Raw genomic sequence first — 11,394 nt, 5'->3', positions numbered from 1 at the left:
CCGAAACTGACACTAGTGGTACAATAGCAATTATTATTCGTTTCGTATTCAGAAATAATTGAAAAAATCTTAAGTTTATACATATATCTCAACTTTGTATCTTTTCCTATAAGATCTTTTCTATGATTCTATTACGTCCCAATCACGTCCCAAATCATTCTGTTGCAAAATGAATGCAGGAGAAGCATTTAAAAATGATGATAGAAAATGAACGATTTTGGGAAGAATATAAGATAAATAATTGTCCCGGAAATACTATATAACCTATCATACCGCAATATTGCATCAGATTTCCATAGGATTAAGAATATTCCGTATATAATAATTCTACGTACAATTTTTAAGTGGTTTGTATAGAATATCTAACTAAATGAAGCAAAGAACGCCAAGACTTGGTAAACCAAGGAGTGTTCATAAACCACGAAGATCAACGCTACCGTGACACGATCGGTTCTTGTACCGAAGCGAAAAGGGTCGGCTGGCGGTCAAGATACCAGCTGTATTACGTCACCGGTCACACAGGTGCGCGATCGGCTACCCCCGAAGAAGAAGAAGGAAAGAGGAGCTACAAAGAAGCGCGACTGCGAGAAGTGTAACGCGAGCGCGAACGAGAAGAACAAGGTACGCGTACCAGATAGAGGGAGCGAGGCGAAGGAAGAAAAATGAAACAAAACGAATAAAGAAAGAACGAAAGAAAGAAGGAGAAGAATAGAAACGACAAGAAGACGAGGACGCGACGTTGGTTGCGAAGAAGGAGGAGAGTAAGCGAGCGAGCGGAAGAGAAGCTTGGAGAACGTAAAAAGACAGAGACCATGGCGCTCCGCCCCAGGTATACGAGCAACATGGCCGCTGAGGGACGGATTGGCGGAGGCCAGCCACGATACCGACGTCGTCGTGACGCCCGCGCTTCACTCACCTCGCCTCAAACTCAACGGTCTTCGTTTCTATCGGCCCCTACGGCACTCCTCCGCTTGAAACGGTCGCCGCCCACCCTACTTTGCTCTCCCCCCTTAGCTGTTCACTCCCACCCCTTTTATTTCATGCTACGCGTTTCTCTGTCCCCCTTCCTCTCCCTTTTCCTCCCCTTATTTCTCTCCTTTCGTCTTTCACATCGTTACCCTTCTCACTCTATTCGTTTCGTCGAGGCTAGCTGTCTCTTTCCTCTTCGAGATCTCCTTCGTAGGCATCACTCTCTCCACTGTCACCCACGTTGCACGATACGCTACATAGTACACATACGATACACTCATACGCGACTAACATGCACAGTCAATCGCTGTAAGCTCGTCGATGACACGGATAATCGCGTAGGAAGACTCCCGACAAGGTTGAAAACCGTCAAGCAAGGACGTTGGTAAGGATTTTTTACGTGTCAGTTAGTTGCTCTTTGCCTCCCTGGAAAAGGTCTAAGATACTCGGCAACGATAACCAGAATCGCGGATAGACCTCATTATCCTGTACGTTAAGGGAACCGTTTGTAGCCAGTTTAGAAACGGAGAACGAACGTACAAGCACGGTTGAATTTCAGTCACGGTAGCATAGTTGCTCTCGAGCAGGTTTGCTTCGACCTCTGACGGAATTACAAATGATAATTGGCCAACTGGCAATTATCAAAGTCGGAGAACGGATCTGGGAAATATCGCAGAGAACGATCATTTTCGTACGAAGATGGTCGCAATTGCATTCCCGCGTAATTGGTTGCCATTCGTTTTTAATAGCGCTGCGCTACGGCGATAGGTCGAAATGTAGTACCACGTGCACGGATGCAAATTCGCCGGACACGATATCGATATGCACATTTATTCTACCATATTATATAACTTTATTTATTCCACAATGTCACGTTCGCTACACGCCACACTAGCTTTAACTAAGCAACATGCATAACCGATGCATATCTACTCTTGCATGGTAATGCAAAGATTATCGGAGAAGTCTATTTGTATGCATTGTTATATTGTTTCGAAATCGCGCGAATATGATCGATTACACGAAATATTATGTAAAATTCAAACTCCTGCGATAATATGACTATTGTATTTGAATTATTTCTACAAACGTGGTATTTTACAAATAGGTACATATATACATTATTTTTTACAGATAGATATATATACATATGCATAGGTTATAGGTATCTATGTGTCTATGCATACTATAACCTTAAATCGTCTACTGCACGGTTCCCCTGAAAGCAGCCACAGAAATTAACGCAACCGAAATGATTGACACAGCTGAGTCAGCGATTCGTCACGACACTCAAACTATCACGATGGAAGAGGGAAGTAACGAAACACTTGTATAATAATTCATTGTATCCAGTAGACAAGATGGCAACGAAAAGTCGTTGCTGTTATTAGAGAAGCATATACACGGTTCGTTAAAGCTGCACGAAAATTTACTATAATTGCAATCTAAGAAACGCCGATTGTTATGGCGTAAGTTAATGGGCTACGATGATAAATGACCGCGAAACTTAAAGTTATATTGCTAGGGCGACGGAGGAAGTTGAGAAGCTACCTGTTGATTTGAATTTGCTTCTTGATATTTATGCATTACAGGGAAATATTGCACGAGAATGTCTGGTGAAGCGATAACATAACTCTGAACATATTAATGCAATTGCATGCGTTTGAGATATAAGAAAGATCATGCAGGTATGTAATTATATGTAATTAAACAATAAAGTGATTAGACAAACCTATCTTCTCGGAAATTGATTGAATTTGAAGTATGACGGTTAGAAGTACTTCCCAATTGATTCTAGCGCTGATCTGAAAATAGAAATAAGTACATCGTAATAAGGAACTGAATACCAAAAAATGGTAATAGAAAAATGATTAACTAGATTGTTTCCTGTGCTCGTTGTTTAGTAAAAACTGAATTATAATTTATGGCACGACAATAAGACGAAAACGAAATTTTCTTTAAACGTGACAAACCACAAACCGCGAATAAGAATTCGTCAATAAAGCTACAACTAGAGTGCAGCACTTTACAGAGAAATTATTGGAGCCATCTGCAGTTATTATATTTAACTAAACGCTAATTTCAAACGAAAGTTTGTAGGGATAGGATGTTAAAGTCTTGTAATATTTTATGTACACTAATAATTAATATTATAAAAATATTACAAAATATTATAAAAATATAACATTGAAAATTAGACAGAATAAAGTTCTTATTCTGTGATATTATATCCATAGAGAAATTCCGCCACATGTTCTGTAACACCGACCAATTTAGAGGTTTTATTACGCCCTCTACAGTTTATAACATTATGTCGAATGTAGTTAATTCGTTTGACGCGCGTCGTTTACTTATACAAAATTATAATGAAATAAACATTTGGTGATTAAATTTACTTCTCTGGAAGTGAACTATTATTGTATGAAGAAGAGATCATAAATAGTAAGGAGAATAAGTACGCTTTTATCATATGAACTTCAATTATATGAATTACGTATTCATCCCGCGATAAATTCAAATAAATGGAATTCTACTGTATACTCAATTCGAACAAGAAAATTGGTAAAATTTGAAACAAAGTCAAGGTACTGAAGAAGTGAATATAACATGAAGTACTTTCTCATATTTAACGATTTACAAAGGTTTGGTATTAATTTATAACAGTTAAGCCATTAATTTATAACATCCAAGCAAATTCGAGCATTTGATAGATTTCAAACACGTTTTATTATAGATTTTGCATAACCTCCACTTCCACCATAGGATATGATATTTGAGGGACGACCTTTTCTGAACAAAGGTAACATTAATGACGATATCTCTCGCGTCTAATGGTGAGTTGCATGCAATTTTTATTCTTCCAGTCACCCAATCATGTCGTAGGGCGAATAATCCGAATCAACACGGGTGATTGGTTAGATAACATAAATGTTTTACCTGCGAGTAATAATATTTTATGCTTTATTTATTTATTTATTTATTTAGAGTTAATCGCTAATAAAACAATGGTCACTAGCCACCGTCAGTTGATTTTAGGAAAATGTTATGTTAATTAGAATGTAAAAGTTGTATGTCAAACTCGAATGTTGGAGACGTTTCGGAACCTCTCTCTAGTATAAGCTTTTCGCATCCGGATGGTATGTCTGAGAACTGAAGGATGATTGTGTTGGTTTGCTCGATTCTTGCCATTTTTTCAAATCTAGTGTTAGGTAAACAGGTAGCATACCTTCTGGTGTGAATGTTAATTATAAATGGGTAGGATCAGGACAGATTTGACAGTCTCCGATCGGGTAGGCGCGTTATAACGTGTCCAACCTGTCTCTGAAATTCAAATTTAAGAAATCGACAGTGAAACTGGCACGAGTAGAAAATTCAACTCGTCTCTAGTTTCGCTTATGGATTATTCAAATTCATTATCACAGTCGTGGTCACAAGAAGGTTTTCAAAACGAACTTGCGATTTTATAATTATGTATGGGCATTATAATTGTTTGCACGTACGTATGTAAGACAATGGTTAACCATGGCTCCTTTTTTTTTGTAATTAGAGATTTTCGGGACTAAATTTAGAAGAAACCCGACAAATTTAATACAATGAAATGATAGTTGTGTTTGTTTTAATGTTACGAATAACGAGATATCGCGATTGTTTTTAATGTTTGTTTAATGATTGTTTCCCTAAATAAATAATAAATAAATAAATAAATAATTTTTTGTTTTCTTATATTTAAAGTTGATATTTGACAAAATATATATCACTTTGATTAAGATTAAGATTGAGATAAAATCAAAATACTCATTTTTAATTGATTTAATAGATCATTAAATTGATTTTTTCGCATGTGGTAAAAAGATGGTAATGGCAAGTTGCTTGATCCTGATAGAAGTATTTAAAACATGTTTTGCAAACAATATATGTATATATATATATTATATCACATTTGCATACTTTTTTACAAGATTTCTATAGAAATCAAATATATATTGACTAACATGTTTACATTTTTCCATTGCTTCCAAAAATTCTGTCTCCGTAAAGCAACCAACAGTATTACAACATATAACATCTTTTTTCATACTATCAAATGCAAATGTAAATTCTGCTCTAGCTTCCTAAAATAGATAGATAATTCGTTAAATATCTCCATTTTTCCCTTAAAGTATACAAATATTCCTTTAAATACCTGTAATTGAGTAGTATCAGGATCTAGTATAATATTTTCAGTGCCTTCCTGTATCATACAATTCACCGCTGCAATAGTAAATTTCATTGGAATACCAGCATTAATAAGTGCCAAGCATGCTGCATTTATTGTACAGGCTAATATCTAAAATTTATTCATATTTATTAATATATAGTATAAGTGGTTTTATACTAGGAATGTAAAGATCATACCCCACCAGAATCTTCTAATTCTTGTACATTAATGCATATAGCAGTTGCTGGATGGAAAGTAACAATTATTGCAGCTTCACAAGTTTCTTTGATATACATTTCTGTCATTCTGTCATCCACCTCTTGAAAAATTAATAATGTATTAATATCATTATTTTGTTGAGCAATTGAATCAGCTTTAATTCAATAATTAAAAATTTTGTTTCACTTACTTGCTGGACCTTTGATAGGACTGTATGATACTTCGACTGATGCTTTATCATAAATCATTTTTTGTGGTTTTGCTTCTATCGGTCCATATATTCCAGCAACTACAGCAGTATTTCCTAAAATATATAAAATGTTATTAATAAATAATGATAGTGATAATTAAAGTTAACCTACCTTGCATTAGCATTGCCGATCCATCAGGCATTGAAAGTTGGTTTAATTCACAATTCATTGGTCGTAATCTAAATTCACCTTCCGGCGTTTCTTCAGACATGTCCGCTTCTTACAATTAAAAAGCATATGTTGTTTAATTCAACTTGGCGGGAAATTCGTGGTTTAGAGGTTATAATATGATATAGAACAATATATATATATATACATATGTAGCACGTGTTACAGTAATTCAAATTAAACGTTTAGGAAACAAAATTCCCTAGGAAGGAATTCCTATCTTACCGATTGAAAACTAATCCATAAGAAATATTTTTTACTTTAATTCTTAAAAAATGCTGTACACCACTAAAATATACAAATTGCCATAATTATAGTTTTTAATACTTATATTGAAACACTTTCCAAACATTTTTTGATAGATATAAACTTTTAAAGATCATGTATCTTTTCAATTAATTTTTAAGTATTAAACTTAATTGTAATATATATAATATATAGTATCATAGTCTTTCATGTGCAATATTCACATGAAGTGTTCAACATTAGAATATTATTTTTTTACATAGATTGATTTGAATAGTAAGAAACCTTGTTCTCTCTCTCAAGATAAGTCAATTACAAGGGTACCAACAATCGAATTCGTCTGTTTTACCAGTAAATCTACTTCTTTCTAGATCCAAACCTTACTGGTAACGTAGTTATCTAGATTGCTCATCTTTTTAATCTTCCTCTTCTTCTTCTTCCTCTTCTTCTTCAACTCCTTCTTCCTCTTCCTCTCCTGAAAGAACAATTCCCTTTTTGCATAACGCGAGAAAAGTAAAATTTTCTCAATCCCAATTATACTATTAATTTCATTGATTTTACCCATCGGTATAACTGGCGGAGGTGGCATCTGGGAAATTCTGTAAGCTTCTTCTTGTTCGAAGGTGGGATCTTGGATTTCCATAATCTCGGGACCGATTATGTACTGATCTTGCACAGGTGGCATGGACGGTGGACTGTAATTGTACGTGATGTATTTGTGACCCCAGCCGATGTACACGTTAGCGAAACGCCTGTGGAGAGACATCATTAAAGTAACATTAACGTAATTTCTCGCGCATTAATTTTCCTTTAACGCGCCATAATTTCTCTTTTCCCGGTTGATTCGCCCCATGATAAAACCGTACCCCTCGTGGCCAAGCTTGCCGTGCTATTTCTTCGATATCCCAAGGGGAATTTATATTCGTCGGCGACATAAATATCAAAGATACGTCTGCTTAATGGAAAATCATTATTGAGAAGGAGCTAGAATGCACGCACCTTCCACAGGCGAACGCGAATGCGCCAGGCCAAATATTTGATCTAATTAACGCAACTGCCTGGTCAAGTTGGACGTGAGAAGATTGCAAGACTCTCCACGGTATTATCGAATCCTCGATAGCGTCTTCCGATAGCGGTGTCAAAAGTGGTGGACCAACCTCTGCCTCGGGTCCAGCTCTAGTCTCCTCCTCCTCTTCTTCACCCACTTCCTCTTCCTCCCCAATTTCCTAATTTCATGATAAGTAGTCCATAATAGATATTTTCTATGTAGATATTTTCTATATAGATATAAGGTAAGTAGATTACATTCTGCAGTACTTTATATAAATACTGTTCTTTTTTTCAAGTTAATCTTTTAGCTCCCAATATTAGATCGGTGCAATATTCATTTTAAAAATAAAATTTTGTTCTCTATTAACTTTTTCGGTAAGATTCTTTTGTTTCGATCATAACGAAGTATATTTGATAGTTTTAGAAGTTTCGTTTATTCTTTACAAACTTGTGTTTCTATTATTATTATTATAAGAAAGACTAACTTCTTCTTGTGCTGCCTTTGGATTCCACCACACGACACGGCCTTGTTTCAAAAGATACGGTGCATGATGACACCAGTTCGACATGGAAGGGTCTATTAAATCCTTAATAGGCAAAGGATCGTAATGTACGTTCTCTGACAATACTCCGCCTATACATGCAATGAATGACATTTGAAAAATATTATATTTATATAAAGTAGAAAAATTCCTCTTTTATGATTAATAAAACGAGTCTTATATAAAACAGCAACGAGCGTTGCGAATAATTTATAATACTGATCTTTCTTCTTCGAATTTTCTTTTAGATAAACACGAAACGTTATATACCTTCTTCCACTTCCTCCATCAACTCTTCTTCCTCGTCTCCGGCGCCAAAAGTGAAAAATCCAATCGGAGAAACTTGGGTGGTCGCGCTAATCCTGGCTATTTGTGCACGGAGATAATTCTTTTCGGTACCAGGGAATGGTGGGAAAGTGTGAAACTATAAATCGGAAATTTAATCGTGGTTCTTCGATTCTTGATATTTTTCACCTTTCTCTTTCTTTTTTATTTTATTTTTTTGTTTCTGTGGAAAATGAACACGTACCGGCGTTTCCAAATTTCCCGTACAGTAACGAACAATCTGTCGTGCAATTACTATCTGCTGCGGTGTAACCGGTGGCAGTTCGATCCACTTGTCCAAACCGGGCTCGTTGCATACAAAATACACCTGGAACAAAGTCGACCACCGGGATCACGCTCAGGAAAACACGCCCCGTGTTTTGCGTCGCATATTAATTCGATCGAACGTTGCGCTTTGAATGCTGTCGATGTTTTCCACGCGTACAATGTGATTCCACTTCGATTAATGGAATGTTGCGTAATGATATCGTTACGTTTAATCGTTAATCAGAAACCATGACTCATATTAGATAATTTCAGTTTTAATTCTGTGGAAGTTGCGCTCCTAACTTTTTACAATACGTCGTAATTTTGCGTAAAAATTATACGAATACATGAAAAGCGTTTTATTTTTAAAAAATAACACATGAACTACAATTTTCACAAATTTAATAAAGCTCAATCTAATTCGCGTGTAACAATTAATTTCTATATCTTTTTTCGGTAAAAAAATTTTGCTGTCTTTATTGTTCCTATATTAAAGATATTTATGAAGTGTACCTTGGTATTTGCACCTGTTCCGATTCTCTCCGACGGTACTTCCGTTGGTGGTACCCACGAATGAGTAGGTAGAGGCGGAAAGACGAGCTTCAAACCTTCCGGTTCTTTTTCTTCCGTTGCTTCAGCTACTCCCTCAGTTTCCTCCGTCGCTTCTCTTTCCATGTTTTCAGCAACTTCTCTCTCTGCTATAGCCATTTCTTCCGCTCTGGTTCGCTCCTCTTCACGCCTCTGTTTCTCCTCCTCCGCCATTCTCTGCAGACGCGTGGACGATATTCAGAAAGTGCTTTGCTCTCTCTCTCTTTCTAAAATGAATTTACTCTGTCGTGTTGGCTTACAATGTTTCGTGATTCAAGCAAATAATATCAAGATAGACAGAACTTGGAGTTATTTCATTGTGAAAAATGGAAGTTTCATTTCCAAGTCATTCCTTTACCTCTAATCTTCTGTTCAATTCCTCTGGTTGCAAGTCTGCTTCTACCACGTAATAATTTTTTGGACTCCCAAGTATCTTTCCCCAAAATCTATCATGTGTAATTATTAATTTAAGAATATCGTTTAAAAATTTATTCAGTACCTTTGTCCAAAATATACCATATATAAATTATTAAGGATTTTTATCCGAAATCTATCGCGCGAATTTATTAATTTTCGAACATATCTTTTACGATAATAAAATTTATCGGTATTTACCTGACATTTTCTATAGGAGACTCGGCCATGAGTTTTCGTATAGACAAATTAAGTAACACCATTTGTACTCGTGGCAAGCCCACGCCAGTCTGTTCGAAATAAAATAGAAGATCCAACATGTTGGGTATTTTATTCTTTGTATCCCCTTCTTCCTCTTCCTCTTCTGTTTCGAGTTTTTCTCTCTTGTCTTCGTAGATACTCTGAACATTCTGGAATTGCAGTAAGACGCTCAAAGTATCCGTCTAAATAACGACCAACTTCCTCACGATTCACGTTATTATTTTATACGACAGTTAAATCAAAGATCCCGGTTTAATCGTTAATTGCCCGCTGCCCGTACCTTGAACAGTTTGATGATCTCTTTCGCATCCTCATACTGCGCCGGTGCAACGTATACGTCTCGTAGATGATTGGACTGAGTCTTGAATCTCTCCTCCTTGACTTTTCTGCTGAATTCCTCGAAAATATCCACCGCGTTCTTTGGCCTCTCGGCGAGTATCTTCGCTAATACTTCCGTCAAGTGATCGTATCTAAGAATCGTTCAGAATCGAGAATAATATCTAAGGAAATTTTTACTATTACAATACTTTGTATTTGTAAAAATAATAAGATCGACTTCGATCGTCACTATTAATTAATTATAAGTTGAGCAATGAAACAGTCGAGTCTTTATTTCATTAAACACTTCTTTTATATCATAATATCGAATCACATTCGTGGTACAGATTTGGTATCGATTCAATAAAGGAAGATTATATGTCTAACAAAGGTTAATTTAAATTCCAACTTTACTAGCAATTTTTGCAGACTGGGAATTACTAATTAAAAATTGTCTGTGTGCAATCTTTTCATATACTATAGTAACATGATATGGTAACAATGACTAGTTGAAGTTGCCTTAAGTAGTTTTCAGAAGATCGTAAGGCAAACTTATTAATAATAAATCGACCACTAAAATAGTTGATTATATTCAAAAGCGAGTAGTAGTCAAAGATAATATTTTTGATTTGATAACCTCGATAAGATTTCCTCGAAGCGTCTTGCTATTCCTAAGAAGCTGATATGTAATTATTATTAAATTCTAACTTCATAAGGGATGCTAAGAGATGTCTGTACATTTAGTTTCTGTTTACGAGTATAATTCCAAATATACAATGATATAATGATCAATGATATACATACGTTCAAAAGTTTGGTACGCTGTCAGCCTTTTACATCAAACTAATCTTTTCATACATTCTATCGAGAAATAAGAATATCGTGATCATAACTGTCACTTTGAAATATAATCAATTACAATTCCTAACACGCTTCAAACTTTTCTTTCTCAGGAATTTCGATATTCGATAGTCATTCTATATCTAGAAACACATCCCAATTTTTTTTTTAACTTTAATCAATTGATCCCACAAGAGGTTAATTCCTCTTTCTTTTTTCAAATTTTCTACGTTCAACGATTCACCGATCCACCGATTAAATTCGGTGGAGCCAGTCGCGTTTCAAATTCATGAACTCACAAGCTATCACCTGACTTTGGACTGTGTTTTTGAAGAAACTTTTTAGCACGCCGTATATCATGTTCCACGCAGGGAACATCGTCGGGCGGTACTTCTTCGATGTTATAGCTGTACGCCATCTTAAACGTCGATTTATTTTCTCCGCCAACGCATTTCTGTACGATTCTACTTTTGTTTTCGATGCAAACTACGCGAAATGTTTCTAATTTTTATCGTACACTAAAACGTAACCGTTTTATACGTTTGATGTCATCGTTTTGTAATACGCGTATATCGTGGTGTCAGACAATGGCGATTCTCTCTTTTTTTCTGTCGCCTTCGTTTATTTTCAGCGTATAATCAGTGTCGTTCATCCGTTCCACGGACGCTTTAGGTTACTCGCGGCTACAGTTTCGAAAGCGTTATCTAATGACCCAATTACATTAACGAACCGAAAACGT

At 35.8% G+C, this 11,394-nt stretch overlaps 2 protein-coding genes and 1 long non-coding RNA gene across 3 annotated transcripts; 1 reads left to right on the top strand and 2 right to left on the bottom strand.

Annotated features, from left to right (window-relative positions):
• The first annotated feature begins 859 nt into the window (after positions 1 to 859).
• On the top strand, positions 860 to 2,704 carry LOC126921656 (uncharacterized). Its single transcript, XR_007712502.1, has 2 exons — positions 860 to 1,354; positions 2,104 to 2,704. It is a non-coding gene; the product is annotated as an uncharacterized LOC126921656 (long non-coding RNA).
• Positions 2,705 to 4,674: 1,970 nt separating this feature from the next.
• LOC126922197 (exosome complex component RRP46) lies at positions 4,675 to 5,958 on the bottom strand. The gene is made up of 5 exons (XM_050734562.1): positions 5,749 to 5,958; positions 5,577 to 5,690; positions 5,365 to 5,486; positions 5,153 to 5,296; positions 4,675 to 5,081 (listed from the first exon to the last, which is right to left on the bottom strand). The coding sequence occupies exons 1-5, from the start codon at positions 5,846 to 5,848 to the stop codon at positions 4,899 to 4,901; spliced, it is 663 nt and encodes a 220-aa protein (XP_050590519.1). The 5' UTR covers positions 5,849 to 5,958; the 3' UTR covers positions 4,675 to 4,898.
• An 80-nt stretch (positions 5,959 to 6,038) lies between these two features.
• LOC126922199 (radial spoke head protein 6 homolog A) lies at positions 6,039 to 11,142 on the bottom strand. Its single transcript, XM_050734563.1, has 11 exons — positions 10,955 to 11,142; positions 9,778 to 9,967; positions 9,438 to 9,646; positions 9,181 to 9,268; positions 8,748 to 8,999; positions 8,173 to 8,295; positions 7,914 to 8,067; positions 7,587 to 7,735; positions 7,051 to 7,277; positions 6,613 to 6,803; positions 6,039 to 6,526 (listed from the first exon to the last, which is right to left on the bottom strand). The coding sequence occupies exons 1-11, from the start codon at positions 11,071 to 11,073 to the stop codon at positions 6,468 to 6,470; spliced, it is 1,761 nt and encodes a 586-aa protein (XP_050590520.1). The 5' UTR covers positions 11,074 to 11,142; the 3' UTR covers positions 6,039 to 6,467.
• Positions 11,143 to 11,394: the final 252 nt, after the last annotated feature.

The sequence above is a fragment of the Bombus affinis genome, chromosome 11 (assembly GCF_024516045.1).
Source record: "Bombus affinis isolate iyBomAffi1 chromosome 11, iyBomAffi1.2, whole genome shotgun sequence".
NCBI classification, from domain to species: Eukaryota; Metazoa; Arthropoda; class Insecta; order Hymenoptera; family Apidae; genus Bombus; species Bombus affinis.
The sequence above is the reverse complement of the archived record's forward strand: the minus strand, read 5'-3'. Positions and strand labels throughout refer to the sequence as shown.